The 26,956-nt window shown below is 38.1% G+C and overlaps 1 protein-coding gene across 2 annotated transcripts; it reads right to left on the reverse strand.

Moving 5' to 3' along the window:
* On the reverse strand, positions 1-26,917 carry ccdc71 (coiled-coil domain containing 71). Of its 2 annotated transcripts, none has more exons than XM_079890171.1 (3): positions 26,829-26,917; positions 1,716-2,713; positions 1-433 (listed from the first exon to the last, which is right to left on the reverse strand). In XM_079890171.1, the coding sequence occupies exons 2-3, from the start codon at positions 2,670-2,672 to the stop codon at positions 395-397; spliced, it is 996 nt and encodes a 331-aa protein (XP_079746297.1). In that variant the 5' UTR covers positions 2,673-2,713; positions 26,829-26,917; the 3' UTR covers positions 1-394. The 2 variants fall into 2 exon arrangements, with proteins under 2 accessions (XP_079746297.1, XP_079746296.1); XM_079890170.1 differs by having other exon boundaries at positions 540-2,713; positions 26,829-26,907.
* Between the last annotated feature and the right edge of the window lie 39 nt (positions 26,918-26,956).

A 26,956-nucleotide genomic window follows, 5' to 3' on the forward strand; every position in this document is an offset into this window, starting at 1 on the left:
CTCAAACATATTTTAATTCACAACTCGATAACAGTAACTAAAGATACAACACTGACATTTACAGCTTTTGAGTGTCACAGATTCAACTGGATGGAAATAAAAACTGAAAAACAAGAAAATAAATTCTGCTTGTATTTTGCACCGTGGATGAAAGATTTTTAACAGGACCAATATGTTGGTTAATTCACAACTTAAATCTCGAACAAATTCTAAACGATTGCCTTGTGGCACCAATACACTGCTGCATTGCCGTAATCTACTTTAGCTTGGGAAAAAAAAAAAAAAACTTTATAAACCAAAGGCCTTAGGCGTTGCTGAATGCTAACTTCAATCTCACGTATCTCTTCCTCCTCTTGTGCATAAGAAGCAAATTTCCATCCTGTTGTGCCTTGCTCTATGCACATAAATCATGAACATCCTCAACAAATGAAACCTGGTGAGACAGAAAATTGACATTAATAAAATATCTTGAGCAAGACTTAATGGACAACCTGAATGCATTTTGCCTTCTCCAATAAGATACTACCATTAGAAGTCACCTTAATTAGTGCTGGATCAAGACCACCGTATTGAAGATCAGTTTATCATTTTCAGAATCTGGTTAAACATGTAGAAGGCAATCAAGATGGCAACAATTTAACAAACAGAAACATGGACCAACCAACTCCTGGATGTATGGAATGAAAGATATACAGAATCAACTACAGGATTAAGGACAGCAACATAATCCTATTCAAGTGTTTGAGGTACGTTCAATCAATGGACAGGCAAGTCCACTGCTTGACAGGATGCTGAGAACTCAGAAAATGAAGCAAATTTGTTTTATTTTTTCAATTCCTTCTGTTCATGGCACCAACAAAACTTTAAAAGAAATGAAATACCAGGGTTGGCACATTTAAAGAAAAAATTTAGGAATTTATGAGTAGTGGATTTCAGAATGAAACAAGTACATTGAGAAGGAAAGAGTACAAAGATTCAGTTATTTTTCACTCTTCTCAAAGAATAAGGCCATTTATTTTGCCCTGAAATTAAATTAATCTTCAAAAAAGTGCCCCCAAATTGAACATGTTAGAAACTAAACAAAAATATATGCAGTCTATGCCGGCAGACTAACACATTACAAAACTGGTGATGTCAAAAAAAAACTGGGCAACATTGACATCAACAGGATCGAAGGATGTAGAAAACCATAAAGACCAACTTAGTTTGGGCTATCATTGTCTTTTCAAGCACTAGCATGTAATAAATCACTCTACAAATTCAGTCTGTTCCCATGATCCAGTAAGACAGCAGTCCATGCCCACAATATTCCAACAAAAGGAGCATTCTGGGAACTGCATAGTCATAAATAAGGGTTTGTTCATCAGTCCAATCCTTCAGAAGTTAGATAAAAAATACAAAAAAAAAAAGTAGGTTGGGATGTGTCAGGGAAACAAAATACTGAGAGCAGGAAAAAAAGCATCCCATCTTTGGATTATGATGTCAGTAACTACTTGACGATAATTGCAAAATTTGGAGGTAACTGTAATGCTCCCATCCAGAGTTAACCTAGGGTTTGTTTCCAAAAAAACGCAACTCTGCAAAACAAGGAAACTTAACAAAAGAGGAAACAAAAACAAATCCCCAGCAAAAGTCTATACAGAGTCAAGAAGGGGATGGATCTGTATCACAGGTGACAAGTTAACTTGCAAGATTTTCTGTGCCTTCCTCCTCACCTCCTCATCTGTGACAGAATCGTCGACTTTTATAACCTTCCACTCGAGACCATTGCCATTCAGTCTAGAAACGTCTTGTCCATTGGTGAGCGTCGACTGGGACCAGTTGAAGCTTTGAAAATGGAGTCTCCTCACTGAACCATTGTCTAGACCACTGGTCATCACATCAGGTTTACCTGATACCATTTCAATGTTCTTATAAATGCTACCATCTTTAAGACCAAACCCATTTTGACAGACTACTGGGGCAGAGTCTCCAATAAGGGCATCATCTACTTTGAATGGACATGACAAAACGCGTTTGTTGTCCAAGGCAACTACGTTTGATGTCTGACTGCCATTTTCTGTGGGAGAGTACGGAATTCCAGAGCGATCGGGCGGCCGTCCCACAGCAAAACTGGGTGCACTTTTTGAATCAGCACCAAAGTGAATTTGCAACCTTGCGGTGTGGCCTCCGCTCAACCCCTTTATGTTTGTTAGCTTGAGGCACTGCTGCGCTTGAACAGAATGTTTATCTAGCATTGCCGTTGCAACATTCTGCTTCAGACGGTCCACCGAGAGATTGGTAAGCAGGATCTTGGGTTGGTTTTGGAGAATGTCCTTTGCTGCTCTACTGAGCATAGAGTAATTCACATCCTTGGTCTTGCTCAAACCTTTCCGTCCTCGCTTCTTGCAAGGTTTCTGCACCTTCTGAACCTTGCTGCCAATCTTGGAAGAGATTGGCTCTGTGGTGCAAGACGTGTATCCATACACATCTTTGCTCCTCAAAATCACAGGCTTGGCTCCTTCTTTCCTTAGCTCTTGAAGAAAGGACATCATTTGTCTCTCAGTGTTCGACAGATCCTTGGACATGGGGTTAAAGACCCTTAGGGCCTCTTCGAGGGCAGTGTGTCCAGCTGGGGCAAATCTGGCCCAGGAATGGACTACCCTCCCCATGCCCTGCTCTTCAAAATTCATGGTGCACCTTCACAGCTGGTATGCATAAGGACTTCAGGTGTCTGTGAATACGAAAAGGATATGGTGATGATTTATGAATGCACATATAAATTACAGTTTATAGTAGCTAGCTAGTATGAAGAACTTTTAAAGGTAGTGTAAATTTTAAAGGTGAAGTATAAATTCTGCAAAAAATAGCACCAAATGGATAGCAAAAATACATGACTTCTTTCAAAAGGAATTTTTTCAGTTGATTCCAACTGCAGTTCCATGACACAAACACACAGCTTTGGTAAAGCCAATGTTGATATGTTGGGCTACTCAAACAAAGAACAGTTGACATTCTTCTGTAAAACAGCAACACAATGTTTAACAGTTTCTGCACATAAAAGATTAAGTGTGTTTTATTAAAACACTAAACACTGTTCAACTGGGTTGGCCATAACATAAATCAGCCGACATTTCAAACAGACAAGTAGTTACTAGTTAGGATTGTATCTTTAAAGATGTAGACCTAGATTTAAACTACTCCCTCTGAAACATCCAACTCAGACTGATGTAGTTTGGTAAAACACTGTTTTTTCATTGGCTGTTTTGGGTCTAAACAGTACCATGACTCAACTAGATACAACATCCTGGTTTTCAGTTTGGACATATTGAAAAAATTTCAATTTCTTGAATCATTCTTCAGAAGTGCTCTACACAACTAGCTATATAATTGATTTATTTAAAAAAAAACAAAAAACAAAAAAAAAACCGGTAAAACCGTATTTAAACATATATATAAAAAAAATGTATGAAATGGCAAATGTAAATTATATAATTGAATTGAAAAGACGGGACAAACCACATCTTATATTTCACAAAAAAAACCCACCCAATTAGATTATTTTCCAAAATCATTCAGCCTAGTTACAATGCAGCACACATTAGTTTAGAACACGTCTTGTGGGGTGCTCTCAGAGTATGCATTTATTTGTCATTTTAACTGGTTGACTAAAGATTTCTTATCCTGTTGCCCCCTCTTATAGGCCATGACCAGTGACTAGTCAACGTCAAGCTTAAAGTGTCCATGGCAAAGCATCACAGTCAACTAGTCTATGCAAACCCTACAGTGCATTCCTATAAATAAAAAAAATAAAAAAAGAAGCTAAAGGAGCACTGTCCTGAAATTTTTTATGTAACTTCAGGGCATGGTGAAAAATAAGAACAATAAAAAAACCACTAATGCCGGGTTCAGACTACACAATATCAGCCTGATTTTGGCACGATCTACTTAGGACTCCACGTAGGGTGTCAATGGTGATTCGTAAACTACAATGGGCGTTGGAACGCAATAATTAATTGCTTTAATAGTGTGTCATAGTGGACGACAACCGACGCTTTACGGTGTCAAGACAGAAAGAATAGCAGGTTTAATTTATTTCCATGATGTTGACCAATAATAGCATAGACGCTCTTCCGTACACAGCTTTCAAACACGGCGAAACAAAAGAGACACTATGGTCTTGGTGCTGCTAGGTCGAATTATGCAATAGAGAAAAGGTTCATTGAGCTATGGCAACAGTACTCCTGCCTTTATATTTCCTCAAGGTTTACCGCAGTCCGCCGGATCCAGGCTGTATCTAGATCTGATTAAGGACCTGTGCCCGGAAGCGATGACAGCACAGTCCTGAAGTGTCAACTAGTCTCCCCCTGTGAAGGCCTCCCTCCCCTCCCTTTACCTCTCTACAGATAAAGCGTTATCGGGATAATTCCAGTTTGCGTGGCTACGCCAAAGCGATAAAAATTCTGTATTATAAATTTTAAGGCCAGACAAGTAGTTTGTTGAGGGCTGGTTTGTAGGGAAGGACTACACGCCTGTGCACATATATTCAAACGCGCATAGCTATAGACTGAACTCTTAATACGCATGTGCATGCCACAGCTTTCTCACAAGTTCACGTTTTTGAACTTTGCGCAGAAAGAACTTAAGAGTTTTCTGTTAAAACTGGTCAATGTTTTACATTTGTTTCAAGTGTAAACAAGTAAAAAAAATCAGTGCAGTAAGACAAAAAAAAAAAAAAAAAATCCAGATGCAATCTATGAAAACAAGTCTTAATATCCCAAGTGACATTGCTTCCCAAGTATAATTATGAAGTCCATGATGATTGATGATCATAAAGGATAAGGAATGCATTCGGGATAGAAAATACTTGATAAATGTTAAGGAATGAATTCGCAATACCTACATCACCAAAAGTACTTTATCATAAAAAAAAAAAAAAATAGTAATCGACATATAGGCCACTAGGGTGACAAAACACAGGACCAACGACCAACAGTCATCAACTCTACCAAACTTGGTTAACGTCACAAAAATATCTTAATTTACATGTTTTTACAGACAGAGTCATAAGGCCAATTCACACTGAACAGATAGACGGTGACAGAAACAAGCGTCTGTCAGAGCTTGTTTTCATCGACTGAACATGCAGAATCGGCCCTTGTCAGGTCGTGGAATGTCACGTAGATTAAAGTAACATACTGTAATCTGGTGATTGTCTGTGTTTGTTGGCATCTGTCTGTGCTATTTGTCGATTCTTCTCTCAATTGAGTCTTTCAAGAATTACAAGAGTAATATAGAACTCAATATTAAGACGATCTGACATTATCGAGCATGTCCCTCTCATTACAAAAACCAAACAAAAACAGACCTATTGAGTGTATTGTGCACGCATAGGCTATAGGCTACTACGTGATGTAGCTAGTCTGGTAAATTAGACTAGCACATGTGCTCAGAGTGTATGCTTTTACGGCGTGATTTAGTCAATTAAAATGCTTCTAGAATGCCCCCAGATTCAAGATAAGGGGCAAAAATACCCCTGTATGTCATTTATATCATTTAGTATAGTTAAAGAGCACTGTTTTTCTCCAAATATCAGCATGATTACAACTGTGACTAGGGCTACAACAAACGATTATTTTGATAATCGATTAATCTAACGATTATTAGAACGATTAATCGTCAATTATTTGGCCGACTAATCAGTACGTTTGGAACGATTATTCAGCTTTTTCAATTAGTTAAAACACTGAGTTATACATATTCTAACTACAATCTAAAAAAACAAAGCTTTTGAAATAGTTGTTTTAATGAACTTTGAGCCAACTAAACAGGTCATTCCCTTTAAGTTTTCAGATTTCTGTCCAACTCAAATCACACACAAATGCTCTCTAAGCATTGTTTAAATTATTCTGTTCTCTTTCAATAGAAAAAAAATAAACAAATTGATAAGCTGCAGTACAGACTTAATCTGCAAACAATTTTTAAAAGCTCGATCAAGCTTTATTCTATGCAAAAAAAATCATCATATTACTGTAATTATATTATTATTGTTAATAGTAATAATATTAACAATAATAATATAATTACAGTAATATGATGATTTTTTTCATCATTCACCTGAACATTCACCTCTCACCGGCTCCTCTTGTGCCGGGGTGTTTCCTCTTTAAGTGCTCCAACATGCATGTTGTGCTCCCGTGAAAAGCAAGTTCCGCCTTGCATGTATTGCACACGACAGCATTCTTGGTTTGAAGTTTTGTGAAACTTTCCCACACCTTGCTAGTTTGGATACGTTTGCACTTGTGTAAAAGAAAAGTGTTTTCTTCTACCGTAATAGCATTTGTAAGGGCTGCATTACACTCTAGCGGCGTAGCGGTCAAATCGCGATATTGCAGGCCCTTACATTGGGTCACATGAGATCAAACGACTACTCGACAACAAACATTTGTCGACAATTTTTTATTGTCGACATTGTCGACTTATCGTTTCAGCCCTAACTGTGACATTGATTTTACACAATGTACAGTTTAATAAGTTAATATTAAAGTTACTTACATTTTAGACATCAAATCACCTGTTTCGCTCTATTCCGACAAAGAAAATAGTTCCAAACAAAGTCCACAGCACTGTTTTGCTTCTCTGAGCAACACACAACGATGTATCTTTACTGAATGAATCAGCTTTTCGAACGAATCAGCTGAATCAATGATTCAATGACTCGCTCATTAAGACAGAAAAATGCTGCCTTAACGAATGAATCAGCCGTTTGAATGAATCGGTTGAATCTCAATGACTCACTCATTAGCAATTGACTTGCTGCCACCTCCTGGCGGTTTTAATTTCACATTTAAAGTATCTTTTCATTTTTTTAATAATTTCAAATAACAGTATTTAACGTTTTAGATTTTCAACATTTCAAAACATTATTTATGCATCTTTAACTGCTCTTCAGATTAACTTTAATAAAGGTTGATCTATAGTAGGGCTGTCAAACGATTAATCGCGATTAATCGCATCCAAAATAAAAGTTTGTTTTTACATAATATGTGTGTGTACGGTGTATAATTATTTTCTATATATAAATACACACACATGCATGTATATATTTAAGAAATATTTGCATGTATATACTGTGTATATATATTTATATTATATATAATTTATAATATATATAAATATTTTATATATAAATAACATTTTTCTTAAATATATATGCATGTGTGTGTATTTATATATAGAAAATAATTATACTCCATACACACACATATATTATGTAAACACAAACTTTTATTTTGGATGCGATTAATCGCGATTAATCGTTTGACAGCCCTAATCTATAGTTATATAGTACATTAGATTACAATTTCCCCACCTAAAAATCTCCTGTTTTTAAACCTACATGAAAAACCTGAAAAGTATGTTCTGTTGTATTTGTGCTATTGCTCGTAATTTTTTGATTATTTGTTCCCATTTTATTACTTGCTGTTTAAATGAGTTAGTTAATATAGTTGCTTTTGGTGTCATCACCTTATTTATTGTGGCTACATGTATCAAAAATAACAAGAACAATACTAGGCTTATTTTATAGACCTGAGAAAAAAATCCTTAGCGTTGAGCCCAGTGTGCGCACCAAACCGAATGACCCGCTCCATACTGAAAATTGCAGGGTAAAGTGCTCGGACAAGACCACATTTAATGAGTTACAGACAATAAGGAGCCATTTACAAAGGTTAAAATAAATCAACATCTAAAATAAAGACCGGATTCACTCGTGAACATCTTTAGCTGGTCTGCTGACCGAGAAGATGGAGAATCAACAGTCAAATAGCTCTACAATAGAAACAGTGAGGAAGCAGATAAAGCTAGATGTTTTGATGCATTCTAAAAGATGATATAGGCTAATTTGCGATTGAGAGTAGAACAATGTTACATATATCTACAAGCACAAACTTAATTTTACTGTACAAACAAACTGCACTTTTTTTTATGCCAGAATAATATAGCAAAAGGTATTGTTATATAAATATACATTACGCAATTTCCAAAGAGAAAAGCAAGTAATATTTGGGTGGGAAAAGGGTACAAAGACAACAGCAGTCCAATTACAAAATGGCTGCCACCAAGATGCTGGATTGCGCAGTAGCAGTGACTCAGGAAAAAGGTTCATACTAGGGATGCACCGATAGGATTTTTTATTTTTTTTTGGCCCGATACCGTTTCAAACAAAGAACCATTGGCTAATTCTGACACTGATATGAGTCACTTGCTCTCTTATTTGAACTTTTGTCACTAACTGCACTTTAAAACATCACACTCTCACTTGATCTGGACAAACTGAGTATCATTAGAAAAATGTAAGACTCCAGCTTTGATATTTGACCACCGTTTATGATAAAACTAGGTTGCGGTGACATTAATCTCCTAATTTATGTCAGGGGTGCAAAATAATCAATCTGTAATTTTTTATTTAGATTTTGAATAAAATATCAACACATTTGAATTCAGTCACATTTGGAGAAATATTGATTTATTCTGTTATATTATGTTTGCAAAATATTTTGTCATAAAGAATATACTTTCTATTCATTTCCCACTGAATTGTGCAACCTGAAGGGCTAAACGAGTTTGCATCAGTTCTGACTCGGAGCGCTTATTCGATCTGGAGCCGTCAATCATCTTATGAGGCCATAATTCCCACCTTTCTGGATTCTGGTAGACGTCCTCATTCAGGACTCCGTGAAGAACAAACCCAATTAAACATTTCTATACGTGAAACAAGAAGCTAATGAACACACGATTACAATCATATATGGTTTCGTGTGTGATTTTCATGCGACTTAGGGTATTTTCATATGAATAAAGAATGTTTACAGTATACAAGCAGGTGTAGCAATATGTGTTGGAGATTTTCCTTTGCCTCATGTAAAGGTCTGTATTGCTATGTCTCAGACAGAAACCAGGTTAAACCAGGTCAAAGGGTCTGTGAGGATGGAAAAGTCCCTAATAAGCTCAGAGAGAAGATGTGTATAGGGGGTTGATACAAGATGGTACTTAAAAACATGTTAATTAAGATGATGGATGGCACTGGACACTGCAGGTGCAGAGAATCATGTTACCTGAGATATTTTTTTAAAAATGGGTGTGGCCAAAGATTTTTCCACCAATAAAGTGATGTCTCCAGGAAAGATGATTCTAACGGTAATGAGATAAATAAAAAATAAAAAAGATAGCTGATTGGCTACCTAGTGATAAGAAAAGGTATAGCCTAAGACCTGAAGCTCGACTATTGCAAGTCAGATGAACAGCTGCATCTCATTTTGTTGCTTGTCAATAAAGTTACTTCTTCTGAGACCTGGAACTTCAACTCTTGAGAGATTTCTTTGAGACCCGTTCTGAAGAATTTGCAACAACATAATCTCCACAAAAAAATGCTAAATATAACATTTCAAAACCATTATGTGACTGAAATCCACATTAGATCGCGATCAGAAGTTAATATGAACAACTCAATCGTGGTTTAAATTGAATTGATTAAAAGTGTATTATTAATATTTTAAATTGTGTTATGTAGCTTGATACTAATTGTAGCTCTAATGCACCTGTTGCACTAGGAGCTATTCCATTTCATAATTAATTTGTTAAAAGAATTCATATAAGGTCCCAAGAATATGATTTTTGTTTTATTTTCTAGAAAGACTTCAGATAATAGGTGGATTAATGTATAGTGGGATGAAAGTGGTGAAGATGGGCAAGCCATGTAATGGCAGAATAAAGGCTAATAATGGCTGAATACGTAAACAAAAGAATAATGAAGATTAAGTCTCACACCGGCAGAGGTGTGAAAGGTTCGTCAAGTAAGAACAATAGAACATGAATGGAGCAGTTCAACTCGGCAGACATTAGACTGCAAGTAGATGTTACAGGTAGACGTCGACCGATAGTGGATTTTACCGATACTGATATTTAGGTTTGACCGTACATGCCAATAACCGATTAATCAACCGATATTTTTTTTAAATGGATACTGGATTAAAAACAAACATAACACTTCAAGTAAAACAGTGCTGAACTGAAATGTGCTAAATGAATATATTAAAATGAGAAGTTCTACAGAACGAATTCTACAGAAAATTTAAACATTAAAATATTACAGGTCAAATGTGTGTTTCTTTAGCTATAACCTACAATCATATGTAAATTTCATAGATAACTCTTTGCAAGTCCCATTTGTTCACAAGGATGTATTAGCTAGCTTTCATGAACTAGGCCTATATGAATTATGCAATATACATTTTTACTCCATGTATTAATATTAAAGCAATATAATTGTAGCTTGAATGTAAATGTTTATTAAGTTAATGTATTAGGAAATTAAACTAACAATGAACAATACTTCTACAACATTATTTATTAACCTTTATTAATGCTAAAAATAGAATCTTACTGTAAAGCGTTAGCCTACCATTTCATATAAATCCAGAGTCATGCTTAAAGATTGCCATCCTTAAATAGGCCTATCTGCAAAGGCCAGAGCATTAAAATTACATAAATGTAGGCCTTTATTACATTTATAGTCTCTGACTTTAATTGCTTCTATTTTAGAACACTTGATGATTATCTAATCAAAATAACAATACGTTTTGTATCGATAAAAAAAAGATCTGAAATCGAATGCGTTTCTGATGTGTTTATGTATCTGTCGGCTACATGAACATATCAATGTTGAGAAAGCAATCACGTCACTAGCTTTAAATATGCAACTTCGCCGGCTAATGAATGCATAAAAGTGACCAGCTAGGTATAAACTAGCCTAATGCAAATAGATGGTAACAATTGCGTCATTAAAGGTGCTCTAAGCGATGTCACGCGTTTTTTAGGCCAAAACATTTTTTGTCACATACAGTAAACATCTCCTCACCATCCGCTAGCTGCCTGTCCCCTGAACACACTGTAAAAAAACGCGGTCTCTCTAGACACCACAGGCTCCACAAACGGCAAGAAAAACAAACTGGGCTAACCCGCACCACGAAACGTAACAAACTGTTCCAGCCAATAACCGACAAGAAGGATTTGGGGGTGGGGTTTGGGGGGTTAGTGCGCGGATGAGGAGGAGGGAGGGTCTAGCTAGCCTCCGTTTTGTTTGACAATACTTTAAACGTAAACAAGAATTGACGTCACCCAACATCACTTAGAGCACCTTTAAACATTTGGGTTAGGTTTGCGTGTGTTTTTGTCACATTGTTTTTACTGCTTGAGGTAGCTGCTACTAATGTTAGTCCTCTCAGCCTCGACAGCAAATATACTGCAGTTCTTTCTCTCCTAATGCAGCATCTAGTCAACACATTAATTACTTTATAATGATATGGCAACATGGACTGTAGTGTTCTGTATTCATACCGTTTCGCTGTCTGTGTTTTAAACGCGCATCTGAAGTGTCCGCGCTCTCTGTGCAGCCGCACGTGTTACAATAAACAACTCAGCCAGTGATAGTTTGTTATTTTGCCTCTACAGGCCGCTCTTGCTCTGTATAATGCCAGCGGTCTCTTCTCAGCTCTCTCTGTGTAATGACAGCGCAACCTTCTCAGCCGCTCCAGCAACAGACGCAACCCGGAAAAACTATCGGTGTGGATCTTTGCCGATAAACGATAGCCTAGTTCCACCAATCAACTATCAGTACCGATATATCAGCAAAACCGATGAATCGGTCGACCTCCATTTACAGGGCAATAAAATATTTGATTAGCATCTCATCAGCCTTCTCTAAAAACTCACATGACATGGTCTTATAAAATGCTTCATAAAATGTATAGTTTTAGAGATATAATTCTCAGATTTGAAATGAAGCATGAGCAGACTTGTGGCTTTACTTTACTTTATTTGTGGTTATAAGTTGTTATACCACATCCACCACATATTTTTACACATTAAAAAATTATATTCTTAATATGTTAGCTTATATATCTCCATATTAATAACAATCAGAGTAATTCTGAGTCTTGAACTGTAAACTCAAGTGTTGGCTTTCTAAATATATGTTGGTTATGTGTCTATTCAGAATGACTTATGAGCAGCAACCTTTTTATTTTGGGTATGTCATTTATAGTCTCCGCAGTAGCCTACTGAACGCGCCTTTAGAGAGAAATGCACCTTTCAAAATGCACAAGCAGACATGTAAAGTTACTACTTACATGTTTCAAATAAGCCATATTTGAGGTTGATGGATGATAGGCGAACGTTTGGATTTCCTGCCCGGCATACTGTACCACAAATAACTTCCATTAATGCGTGACTTCGCTGTTTTTTTTTCTGCGACTAATAAAATTTGGGTCGACTAAGCTTCTTGACGACTAACGTTTAGTCATTTAGTCAAGAATAGTGAATGATTTTTTTTTCTTTTGTTGTTTAACATTTAACACAGCAGGAATACAATATGCTGGTACACAAGCATTTTTTCTCAACTGTTTGTAACGTTCATTTAGGACACATCCGACTGAGTTTCCAAGGATACTTGCCAAGACATAGCCTATGAATACAATTTTGTGTGAATTAGAAGTGAAACAACTCAATTCAGTATTTGCGCACTGTCTAAAACACGGCTTTCCGGGACCCACTTTGGATGTGCGCACACAAAACTTCACACCGCGAGTAGAATTGAGTTCTCTTTCGCGTATTCTTGCTCTTGAATATTTTAATTCACAAGGTTAAAAAACTAGTTTCGAGTGTCGTTCACGCTGGTGGATTATATGTCCCAATATGACTGATTTTCTCATCAGTCCTCTATTTTGTACAGATTTAATTTTGTTTTAGTAAGCATTTATGGCTTGTTTCCACTGAGCGGTACGGTATGGTCCAGTACGGTACGGTACGCAATTATTTCCGTTTCCACTGGCAAAAGCTGTGAATGGTACCAAAATGCCGAACCGTACCGTACCACTTTTTCAGTACCCTTCCGTTTGGGTACCTAGCACAGTGGTACGGTACTAAAGGGTGGAGCTAGACTCACTACAGAACGTTGATTGGTTGACAGAGTATCGTCACCTGCGCGTGCTACAAGGGGAATGACAACACAAGCGCCATTTTTTAATATACAGTTGAAATATAATACTACTGTTATTGTGTCACGAAATGTAGTTTTAAGAGTTTTTCAGGCGAGAACGTAATTGTTTAAAGCTCAAATCTGTGGTTTATTTATAAATATTTATGAAAATTTGATCTAGGTTGTGAGATCCAGGCAATCACCGGGCGCTTATGTACCCTGCCTGGAACAGCCTTTCCTCGGCTAGTCGTTCTGACGTTTGCCGCTGACTCTGACGTCTCAGTAGTGGTTAAACATGAGATATAATTCGTCTTGTATATCTAACGGGCGATATTTGGTCTCGTGAATCTATAATTTGTTCCCTGGCCAATCGTTTTGGCTGAGGGCTAAGAGAAGTTTCATAATTTTATATATTTAAGCTATTTAACTTTATCGTTGTAAGGTTAGACTAGAGCGCTGACTTTGTATGTTTGACTGAATTGTTTGCTTCATTTCTTATTGTATAGCTTCTTGTACCTTTTACTTATTCTTTTATAATGGCTAATATTGATAAAACTGAAATTGAACAAAAAGAGACTGGGTTGAGTTTTGTCATTTTTAATTGTATTACAGTGAAGATGATTACTGCAACATCTGTTGTTTAATACAATGCACATTGCCTGGACCATATTAAAATGTTTAATATTTCTATATTATATTTAAACGAAAAGAGGCAAGGTTGTGTTTTATATTTCGTTTTGTTATAAATAGGCTAACGTTACATGCAGTGAATATAATCAATACGCGTTGCCTGAACCACATTTGTGTGGCTATAATGTTTAAGATTTGTTTAAATGAAAACGAAAAGAGGCAGTGTGGTGTTTTATAACATATTTCGTTTTATTGTTGCCTAAATTATACAGAGATAACCGGAGTAGCAGAGCGAGCTGAGTGATGCTTTCAAGAACGCGCTGTTCCATTTGCAGAATTACCGGACTCGCGTCCTCGGGAGTCTTTCTCCTGAGTCGGACTTCGCAAGTCCGAACTTTGCGTATTGAGAAACGCCTAATGTCAGCGCTTGACTTCTTGTGACAAACGTGCCGAGAAGCAAGAACAAGATCTGCTGTATGTCATCCATTGTTGTTGTTGCTTATGTTGCTTATGTTGCTTATGTTGCTTATGTTGCTTTCTTCTTCGCGCGAAAATGACGCCAATCGCTTCTTTCCGGCATAGGCTACACCACGCCTATCAAGTAAGGGTACTGTTGGCAGTGGAAACGCCAGCCGATTTATAGTTTACCGACCCGTACCGTACCGTACAGTGGAAACGAGCCATTAGTTATTTTACCCAGAGAAAAACGTTGGATTATGCAGAACAGACATTACACAACTCCGTGCCTTCACAGCTGAGTTAATTAATAAATCAAACCATTTTAAATGGATAAAAAATTGGCCAATAAATATTGGTGGCCGATACATCAGTTCTTCGCTAGTTCATATCCCATTGGTTGGTCTGTTTTCTTTGCAGTTCAGTAAAACAACAAAAAACGTTAGATTTGTTTGCACCTGGTGTGAATGGGACCACTCAATGGCCTCTTTAGACCCCTCTCATTCTCGAAAGTTTATGTAAATGAAGTTAAAGATGTTTCTACCATGGTTGATGTTTTGGATCTCGTTTACACTTGTATGTCGCCTCGTCCACCAGAGTCAGATGTTAATTTTAGGTGTAAATAACCAATGTAGTACCAGCTCAAAGACACAGTCATTTTCACCTACTCCACTCGATTTCCAAATGTAAATGAAGCTTACAACTGATATTTGGTGAAAACACTATTGTAGATAACAACACTCTAAAAATGACATTTTACAAATGCAAAAGCACAAATCAAATAGATGTATTATTGGCACAAGTGAACTATCAGGGTATGAGAATGAATAAATAGCTAGAATTTACTAATCAGTGAGGTTTTTGTTAATCTGTAAAATAATCATACTGTAGTCTTTCATCAACAAAAGCTTCATCGTGGGTGTGAATAGCTTCATAGGAATGCATTGTTTCTAATCAAAACATTTTTTGTGGTGAACAAGTTTGTGAATTGCCTGATGAATCAGGGCTATAGAAATCCGGTCCTGAAGGCCATTGTCCTATTGGGTTTTGCTCCAACCCTAATCAAACACACCTGAAAACACTACCGTAATTAAAGTCTTCAAGATTTGCTGCACATTAGAGGCAGCTGTATTTTATTAGTGTCAGAACTAAACGCTTCAGGAAACTAGAAAGTATGCAAACACTTTCTATCTACGCATGTTAGTTGTTGCTTTGAGCACATTTTTAGATTCTGAAATATGTCAGTAGCACAAGAATGCCCTATTCCAGCAATACCACTAGGGGTGTTACAGCAGACATTAGCGCTAAGAGTGCGGTCTTCAGTCAATTTTCTCTTTCGGGTTTATTATTGTCAGGGTGGAACAACTGTATGAAAATAAGCATGCTAGTTATCAACTAGCATCAACTAGCATGCAACTAGTTATCTGAAAAATACAATTTGGTAAGGTTTAATCTATCGGACCTTATGTATAGGATTTCATACCACCACATCAACAACAGTGCTTTTTAGGTTTTAAACCGGACCACACACTTGCAATATGTTTAGCCAAACAATTGTGTCAACGTAAAGTATATTTCTGGTCTCTTTAAAAATGTTGTAGGCCTACACAAACATGCTCTGTTTCATTGCATTGCATACAATATCTAACTTATTCCATAGTGCGTTGAAAAGATGAGACATAACATGAGCTTTTGCATTGCATTGCATACAAGAACAAATTTCGTTGTGCATTGAAGAGATTACACGACATTTGCATTGCATACGATCTAACTTAATCCGTTGTGCATTGAAAAATAACACTAGAACCCATATCATAAAAGTAGGCTACATGGTATTCGATGTTTACACTTTCACCCAGAAGTAATTTATAAAAGAATTGCTAACCTGCAAAATACCTCAAAGACAAACAGAATGCTGTTCAGCAGATATTTTCATAACATTTAATAAACAAATGTATTGAGCACGTTCATAAATTTACACATTTAAAGATGTTGAACTAATGTTCATGCACAATATGTGGAACAGAATGCTACACTACTGTTGTCACGATACAGGAATTTCCAACTTTAATACGATACTTTGAAAAATATCTAGTATACTCAATAACATTTGATACCACGGGGTAAACTGCCATATACCGCCATACAGATCATTTGTTATTTAGATTTTTTTGATAATTTGGGTAATTTTGTTTAGCTTGCACACAGCACAGGGGGGATTTATTTGAATCGTTGAACTAGCTTACATTTACAAAAAAAAAAAGTAATAAAGTAATAAATAATAAAAGTAATAAAATAAGAACAAATTGCCAATAATAGCACAAATAAATAAGATGGAAGATAAAAATGAGAAGAACTACTACAAAAGTGAAAGTTATCAAGTGTAAAATAACTGGATAGTTTTCACTGTAAAAATTAAAGGTGCTCTAAGTGATGTCACGCGTTTGTTAGGCCGAAATTTTTTTGTTACATACAGCAAACATCTCCTCACTATCCACTAGCTGCCTGTCCCCTGAACACACTGTAAAAAAAACTCGGCCTGTGTAGACAGCCCAGACTCCACAAATGGCAACAAAAACAAACTGGCCTAGCCTGGACCACGAAACATAACAAACAGTGTTCTAGCCAATAACCGACAAGAATGATTTGGGGGTGGGGGTTGGGGGGTTAGTGTGCACGTGCACATGAAGGGGGGTGTGGGGAGTGGAGGAGAGAGAAGCATGAAGAGGGAAGTTAGCTAGAGGAGAGATGTCCTAGTCAACGATAGGGGTGTGAACCTACACTGGTTTCACGGTTCGGTTCGATTATGATTATCATGTCATCGACTCAGTTCAATTCGATATCACTATGCACTGCATCCTCAATTTTCAATTTTACTTCAAAAAGTGATGTGTGCTCGCCTGTCCGGGAAGTCGCAGTGACAGAAACAGTGACATTCCAGTTTAAGTTTCAAGGGAGTAAAGCTTGTTTATGCTATTAAGAAAAGGAAAATCTGTCAAATAATTTTTGTTTTAAAGAAATGTTCCTTTAAAGGGCACCTATTATGCAAAATTCACTTTTACATGGTGTTTGAACATAAATGTGTGTTGGCAGTGTGTGAGCAAAACCACCCTAGAATGATAAAAATCCACCCAGTGGTTTTTTTACAATCTCAATAAATCATAAGCACTGTCTCAGAATGAGCTGTTCTCAGATTCGGCGCAATGTGACGTAGAATTGAGCAAGCCCCTCCCACGACTGTTGAGTGACACTTCAGTTTGAGCCTAGACCCGCCCTGAGTGAGCTGGACAAGAACGTCTCCTAAGCGATTGAGGTGTGTTGTTGATGGATGTAAGAATGAACATAGCAGTCTTCATTTACTCCCGTTGTTACTCGAGGATGGATCTGTACTGTTTGTGATCAAGCTTACACTCTCCGGAGCAACAGGCCTAACGTGACTGGACACGGAAGAAATGAAAGTGCGAGCGCGCTCTTTATGACAGCTCTTCGAGTCATTTTACGGATATAAGGTTTACCAGTTTATTTAGCACCCACTGAAAAGGTGTGTATATTTGTTTACTGTTAGTTGTAACGAGTGTTTTGTGTAGCCTACTTCGCTGTGTATGTTGTTGATAATGAAAGGGAGAGAGAGACAGAGAGAGAGAGTTTATGGATAAGACTTTAAAGGTCCCATGACATGAAATTTTCACTTTCTGAGGTTTTTTAACATTAATATGAGTTCCCCTAGCCTGTATATGGTCCCCAAGTTTCTAGAAATTTCAATCGGTGTAAATCGAGCTTTTGCCATCTTTCTCTGCCTTTGAGAAAATGGAGGCTCATACGCGCTGATCTTGAATCTCCTCTTTATGACGTCATAAGGAGGAAATGTTACCTCCCCTGTCTCTGCTTTGCCCGCCCAGAGAATATTTTCCGCCCATGAGAAAATGCGATAGGAAGTAGGAACGCGCGCGCGCAATTTTAGTTTGTCCACGAGAGATATTATGGCTTTTGAGCGAGCGAAGCATAACAATTGCTCAATAATTGGATGTACAAATGAACACCGAAGGGTCAATACAGAGCTGGGCTTGCTGAATGTCTGAAACTAAAGTCTGGATCACTCTCTTTGGCTCAGCTACACACCTCGGACAAGTAAGTCAACAAATTTTATATAAGTGTGTTGCTTTACTGTTTATGGTTACCTAGCTTGTTACATGTAGAATGTGGCTGTCACATTAGCTATGCAGCTATGCAGTTACTTGCGCTAATGTAAAGGTAGACAGCATCAAGTTACACACACTGTAACGCGAGTGTTGTACATTTCTTTGTTATTTGGATAACCGTTTTCCTGTTGGTTATATGGCGCGCGCGATATCCGCATTTCAAGATCGCAGAGCTTGATGTAATTTTAATAAGATAAATACAGACGTTACAGATCTCTCATGAAAAGGCAACAGTAAGTTAGCGTTAGCTACATGATAATAACTGTAAACCATCCGAATAAAGTACCGTATCCAGACATAATATTTTAAACTAACCATTCGGAAACGTCCTGCTGGAGCCGCTGAGTTGCAACTTCTTCATCCGTTGCTTCTCCATCCGGATCAGATTCTGGGTCAAACTGAAATGCTTGAAAGACTGCGTGTCTTCGTGCCATTGCTATATCCAACGTAAACATGCACGCCACGGTACCGTTGCGCAAGATGGTCAAGGCCACACCCACCCTCCACCTTGCGCCGTCTTTCTCCTCCTCATTATCATTTAAAGCTACAGACACCGAAACGGCCTGTATGAAGGAAGCTCATTCTGGGACTGGCTTGTAGTGGCTATAATTCTGCACCAAGGCTGAATTTTTGGAAAGAGATTTCAGATACAGTACTAGGGACCACTAAGGCCTATATTAAAGCCTACAAAAAGTAGCATGTCATGGGACCTTTAAAGCAACAACATGGAACTTTTCCTCTGCGGTCGCCCTACAGGTTGGAAGCGGAATTGTCCATTACCGCTGTCGTAAAATGATTTACGGTTACTGTCAACGCATTCTCATCCCCAAATCGTCACTTTCAAACATTCTTCAATATCCGACGCACAAAGCACCCTTAGCGTCAATATTGACGCTTCGGTTATGGGTAGGTTTAGGTCTGTGGTAGGGTTATGCGTCTCATATGGACGCTAAAGGGTGCTTTGTGCGTCAGATATTGAAGAAATTTTTAAAGCGTCAGTATATGACGACTTGGGATGAGAACGGGCTGTTACTGTATATGAAGCATGCAGGTTTTTTTCATATATGGGCAATGATAATATTATTAATCTTCCTCCTTTCATAATTTATACATGTTTAGTAGACTAAACATTTTAACTCAAACATTTGCGATTTGCATGTCGATTGCAATGCTCAAATCTGAACGAGAATGATAGCGATAGCATCCTAACCATCTAAAACTAGCATGTTAGTGTTTACTAGCTACCAGATTGATAATTCGCTCATCTACTAACGTTATCTGATTCATGAAGATAAATGGAGGACCAGATAGTTTCCATAACGTAGCCAGGCAGACAACAGATTAGAAAAACTAAAGATAGTATGCAAGCAATTTACTTACTAGTTCAACAGCATGACGGCCAAGTCAGCATCGGTCTGACGATAAGCTCACGCCAGCGAGCAAACGCTCGACCCATATTGATCCTCGTCCTGCCTTTCAGTTTATCACTCCCTTTTCCTCTTCCGACTCTACTCCGACAAAACCTTGGACTTCTTACGTTTCGCTGCTGCTTCAGCCATGACGAAAACAGACGCACGAAAACAAACGCGTTGGTTGGCCTGTCACGGCCGAATTTGAGGAAGTGGTGGGCGAAGTGACGTATGCCGTAAAGCAGTCGAATTTTGTAGTTCTTTTTGAGCTCTGGTTACTACCCGCACCCCGAAGTTACATAGTGCCAGTAAAAGCGATACAGACCCCGTCAGGCTCTGGCAGACGTCTCATTCAACCTATTGTAAGTCGATGTACCATCACAAGGGTCTTGGAAATATATTATGAAGGTTGAAAAACTACATGTTGTTACTTTAATGCGCACTTCTTATACTATGTTTATTCAGCTCTTACAGAGATTCTCTTGTGTGATGTACAATAAACTTCACTGAACTCGTCAGTATATTTTGGTCATCATTCGGACGGGTTTTGCTACAGCAGGCTTGTATTAGTGGATAAAAGCAGATGACAAATAAGTTATAACCAGTGTTGGGCAAGTTACTTTAAAAATGTAATTAGTTATAGTTACTAGTTACTTCTCACAAAACGTAACTGAGGATGTATTCACACCAGGAAAGTCCGATAGTTCACTTGCTTTGGTCCGGACCAAATGCAATGTTGATTTTTTTTGTTTGGTACGGTTCGCTTTCACACTGCTCTTTTTGCAAGTGAACCAAAATTTGTAAACAAAACCACATGTGTGCTAAGGTCGTCCATTCATTGGACTGGATTATTATTATTTTTTTTATTTTTTTTCATCAACCTGCCAGTTGTCCTGATCGGGAATAGTGGTGTTATTCTTACTTATCTATATAGGCTTTCTTATTGATATGCATTTATTGTATTGTTGTAGTGTATTTATTGTTTTCTCTTAACCATCAACCTAGAGACTGCAGATGAAAATGAGCCTGTATGGCTAAATCTGGCACATTTACATTTTGGACTTTGTCCTCATGTTAATGTGCGCTGTCCCTTTTAAATAAAGAAATAAAAAAATAAAAAGAACTCTCAAGCAGGGAAAAGCAGGAAGTGCAAAAACAGGCTCAGCATGGAGATATTTCGTAATGCAATATTTGTTCTTTTACTGATTTGGTGTTATTCCCTACAAACGCAATATTAAGAAACTATTGAGCATATGACAAAATGTCATCTGTACGATGTTGTAATTCGATTTTGAGAAGACGACGATGTGCTGCAAGTACGGTTCCGGCGGAGAGAACGTGCTTTTAAACCATTTAAGCGCGGTACGACAAAAGAGAACGCTCTGTCTGTGAATGCACACACGGCTCGCAGAAAGACGCGCAACAGTATCGCGTGCACAGACAGCGCGCCAGAATTCTCTTTCGCGCTTGAACGAACAATAACACATGCACAGCATTATGCCAAAATGTCCGTTTTGTTAAGTATCCTCATAAGAGCAGTCAAATAAAAAGGCGCAGTATTTCTGCAGTTGGGTCGGTTCATGTTCACACCGTAAACGAACCGTACCAGAGTTCGTTTGGAACCGTACCGAGACCACCTCTTCAGCTGGGTCTCGGTTCGATTGTTTGGTCCGCACCCGAGTGCGATTGCTGTATTCACACCTGCCCAAAAGGTCCGCATCAAGGGGGGAAACGAACTTGAGTTCGATTCAATCGAACCAAACAAGGCAGGTGAATACACCCTGAGTTAGTAACTGAGTTACATCATTACAAAAGTAACTAATTACCAGGGAAAGTAACTATTGCGTTACTTAAAAAAAAAAAAGTTAAATGAATTAAATGGACACTAAATAGAATAAATTATTATAATAAAATATTGTACACTAATTCACACTATTTTAATGTTAATTTGGTGTGGGACATTGTGAGAGACACCTATTACCTTAAATATTAAAATGTTATCTTTACTATAGACCAGGTGTCACCAACCCTGCTCCTGGAGGGCTACTGTCCTGCAGACTTTAGGTCCAACCCTGTTCCAACACACCTGCCTGTAATTATCAAGCAACCCTGAACAGCTTGATTAGCTGGTCCAGGTGTGTTTGATTGGGGTTGGAGCTGAAATCTGCAGGACTGTAGCCCTCCAGGAGCAGGGTTGGTGACACCTGCTATAGACTCTAGAGGAACAACAAAACAATAGAAGGATTAGAACTTTTAATATTTATTGCACAGTCAACAACTGGCCAAGAAATAAGTCTAAAAATTAATGATGCTTCTTAAGAAATGTACCAAAAATAAATAAACAGTAATAAAAATATACATACACATACACTCTTTGTAGTGCAAATTAAAATGATAAAACTCACACACCTTTACAACTGGTAGACATACTGTATAGCCTACTTGAAGTATCTTCTTCCTCACGAAAGTAAGCAGTTTAACAAAATGTGCTCTCAATATAATACTGAACAATGTACCAAAATAAACAATAATAATAATAAAATATAATTTTTGGGGGGTTTATTTCTATAACCTACAGAGAACGTCACCATCAGAGGTTATTTAAGCCAAATTCTAGTCGTGTTTGCCGCACGTGTTCACAACCGGTCAGATGTGTTCTGGGAACGTTCTCTGCAGGTTATTTTGGAGTTTTGTTTCATATGTAAACTAATTAAAACGTTGCAGATGATACCAATATGCTACAGATATTATTCAAATGCTGAAGTAATTTATTTATAAACAAACTATATTATGCTCGAACACATTCGGTCTCTCTCGCGCACTTCCGAGCGCGCTCTCCAACATACACACCGGTCTCTCTCGGACACATCGGTCTCTCTCGCGCACTTTCGAGCTCGCTCTCGGACACATCGGTCTCTCTCGCGCACTTTTGAGCGCGCTCTCCAACACATCGGTCTCTCTCGCGCACTTCCGAGCGCGCTCTCCAACGGTCTCTCTCGCGCACTTTCAAGGGCGCTCGCGGCATTCGCCTCGCTTTTGTTCGCCTTGCTCTCGCCTTGACTCGCCATGACTTCCGCCGCACATAATTCATTTTAAAAAGTAACGGACAACGCACCATATGGTAGCGGTAACGGAGTTAATTTATTTAAAAAGTAATGCGTTACAGTATTAGTTACTGTCAAAAGTAACTGAGTTACAGTAATGCGTTACTAGTAACGCGTTACTGCCCAACACTGGTTATAACCATAATTAAACTAAACTATACCTGTTCTATGTCCATACAACATATATTCTCTTGCAAAAATTACAATTTAAACATGCAGTAAAAAATGATCTGTTGGGTATTTTGAGCTAAAACTTCACATACATACTCTGGGGTCATCAGAGACTTATTTTACATCTTGTGAAAAGAGTCATAATAGGTGCCCTTTAAAAGCAGCGCTATTAATCAGTGTATTATGTTACCATTAAAAATGCGCGCAGCAACCGTCGCAGAGTCCACTGTTGAAGGTGACGATCATCCATTTATAATCACGCGTAACACAGAATAAGGCTGCATTTACACTGCAGGTCTTGATGCCCAATTCCGATTTGCTGACTATATCCGATTTTTTTGACGACCCACTTACATCATCTTTTAAAAGTGACCCGTATCCGATATTTGCATTTACACTATACACTGCCAAAACAACCAAATGTAGACGTTCTGGCCCGGAAAATGAAGTAAAACAGCTCGATATGCAATGGATGCAGAAGCAGACAAAATTATTATAGTGATGCGCGGATCGCGGTTATATCTGCGGGGGCTCTGCGGATAATCCGTGGATCGGGCGGGTCAAGTAGGCTAATAAAAATAACATTCTGATTAATTTCGGGTGGGTCGCGGGTGGATAGATAAATCATTATTAACAAAAATATTAACTACATTCTCTAAAATATGAGCATGTTCCATTCCAGTTTAAGTTTCAAGGGAGTAAAGCCTGTTTATGCCATTAAGAAAATGAAATTGTCAAATAAATTTTGTTTTAAAGAAATGTTCACTTAAAAGCAGCGCTCATTCATATTAGATGCGCGCATCAACCGTCGCCTTGAGTCCGCTGTTGAAGGTGATGATCATCCATTTATCCTCACGCGTAACAACACATAAGAATAATAACTTTGACCATCGGGTGCGGATACTTAAATCAGAGAAAATGATTGGTGCGGGTGGATGATTTGTTTTTGGCTGCGGATTCGGGTGACGTTGGAGTTCATCTCTAGCAGCAGTCAGACTCTGCCAGGCGTTAACAGCTCGGGGTGAAAACGGCTAAAGTGGTTTATCAAGTTAGTGGTATTACCTTCTGCATATTCTATTTGTGTGTGACATGAGCACGCACACAGTGCGTGTCTTCTACAGGTCGTGCTTACCAGACTGTTCATAAAAGCCGAAATGTGCCCAGATGTAGGCTTTTAAAGTAGTTGGAGCATTTTTAATTTTCTCGCACTCACGTCTCACCTCCCTCTGCCATTGTATGCTACCGCGACAAAGCACGTATGCGACAAATGACGTCAGAAAAGCATCAATACATTATAATCGGTTATGGTCTCTGCGAAGTCCCGAATTTACATCGGAAAAGCCTGTTTCAGGAAGCACAGAAGGGGAGGGGACGGGATGAGGAGGAAGGAGGGTCGAGCTAGCCTCCATTTTGTTTGACAATACTTCAAACGTCAACAAGAAGTGACGTCATCCAACATCGCTTAGAGCACCTTTAAATACAGATTAATGCTTACAATTAAAGTTACAAAAGTTATTCAAACAAGAGCAGCGAGTGATTTTCTCTTTGTCTTTTGTTCTTTGATAAACATGACAAACGACAGCAGGATTGTTAGGCTGCGGTCACTTTAAGAGCTTAGGCATGGATCCAATATACTGTTACACAACATGCGTTTTCTCAACTATTTACATTCCAAAACGAACAGTATTTACCTGAATACTCGGCAAGACGGGCATTTTGGCAATTTTGATTGTTTAATCGTAATAAGCCATGAAAAAGAAGTCAGTTGTACTCGAGTGCTGTTTGAGAGCGCTACTTAGATCAGTGGTGCACCCGCTTTTGGTATGTGCGCCAAACCTGCAGGAATGACTAAAATTATGCGCAACAAGGACTATTCAATCAGAGTGAATGAGACGAGTGAGGGAGAGGAGAGGGTGTGCGTCGCCGTCGGAGAGAAAAGAGAGTGAGAACATGCAGCTGGTATCTGTGTATCGATAGTGCAGAAAAGGGGTATTGGAACAGTTTCAGATATCGATACATATTGAAATAGCGATATTTTTGACAACACTATGCTACACACTCTTTAGCCAATGTCATTGCAGTGCACACTGGGATATACTGTTCCCTGAAAGCGCTATAATCACTGGCTTCCGGTAAAGGCCGTACGCGAGTCTAGTTCCGGTGGAAGAGTGACCTCTAACCTGAGCCAGGATATTTTTTAATATAACTCCGATTGTGTTTGGATGAAAATAGAAAGTCATACACTAGAGGGTGAGGGTTGAGGCTTGGCTTGAGGTTTTTTTTTTAAATCGGCATTCAGTGTGCAGTGTGGGACTTGACTGCTCATAGATTAAGTATTATATTTCAAATGGATTGCATACAGACTGTCTCCGGGAGGCGGGGTTAGACTAGTCGGTTGCAAAATTTCTGTTAAACGTTAATGAAATTAGTCGTCGCACACATCCCTAATATATATGCTTACCCAACCCCCAATTTCATGGGATCAGTCCTTTGTTTTAAACTGACATTGGTTCACCATGCTGCTTAAAGCCCAAAGTATACTTCAGCCGTCTGATTTCTGTGGCAGTCTACGCGCAACCCAATTTTTGTGTCCACACAGATGGTACGCGTACCATGGCACATTTGCGAGTGATTTGAGTGCTTAAAAACTATATAAAATATATAGTGTGTACGCGTCTTTCTACGCTCATGACCAAGGAGTGTACTTTGAAATACGGAGCAGAAAGCGAAAAATTAAGTATTAAGGGGCTTAACATTGCTCATGGTCCGAGATGCTTCATAACAAGTCAAAAATGTCCCACTAGCGACTGCTTACAGTGTGACAATTTCACAAAGAGATAACATTAAAGAATACACACTGTATGAATAGTCTTTTAAAAGACCTTAAATAGGTTTCCGTAAAATTCCGTCTTTTTTACTTCCGTAAAAATTTCCGAATACGCTCTTTAAAAATGCTCGATGTTTATTCAGAAAAATTGCAACAATGCTATACTGCGCTCTTTAACAAACGTCTTCGCAACATATGTTATGCTGTTATGACTGGTCTCTAATTGTGCCAAAACATGGAAAAGAAACTGTAAATCTGTAGTTTTACTAAATTTATTTTATTTACTAGAAAATTAATTTGCTTAAATCGCAACAGGTCCCACAAATTATAACAATTTACACAGTTTAACTGGAAAGCAGAAAATGCCTTTTCTTTTATGACTTATTTGTAATTGGATCTATAGTTTACATTTATGTCTGTATTTAAATTCACAACACATGCATGAATACAGACACATCTGTCTAGTAGCTAGATCGCACAGCGCCCCTAAACTGCGATACTTCACTAGGTTTGACGTAACCAAGCGCATTCGAAAATACACAGATCCGGTCTTTACTCGCTATATTTATCTTCCTTAGCAGCCAAAGCGTTAAAACAGATCGAATGATATTTAAGAGGCGAAATGATACAGCGAAACCCGGGGTTTGTATCAGTAAACGTCAATAATTCAGAATTACATTCAATAACATTTCAAATGGCGATGCAACACACAATAGAGGAACCTTCATCTGGCGAAAAAGGGAGATAAACATTGGTCTAATACTTACCGGTTTAATATTACCTTGCAATTATGCTGAATAAAAACGTCTCATAAACAACAGACGTTTTTCAGCCCCACTTTGGGTGTCTACTTGTGAAAAACTAATACGAAAAAAATCCTGGCTAAAATGTAGTTGAGCATATGCCATATACGGAGTCTTTATGGTAAACCTAGCTGCTTGAAGTAAATGTCATACTGTTGTAACACCACGCTTTCTTCTCCAAATAAATAGATAATTTTTAAATAAGGAGTCTTACCTTTTACCGAGTCCCTTCTGAGAGCATTGAAATGAGAGCTGCCGTGCTCTCTGCCATGAAACAAAAATGGCTCTCAGAGCTTCTGAGGCTGAGAGTTTCGGAGTGGCTGACTGGAAGAAGGGGCGGAG

The sequence above is a fragment of the Squalius cephalus genome, assembly GCF_949319135.1.
Source record: "Squalius cephalus genome assembly, chromosome: 13".
NCBI classification, from domain to species: Eukaryota; Metazoa; Chordata; class Actinopteri; order Cypriniformes; family Leuciscidae; genus Squalius; species Squalius cephalus.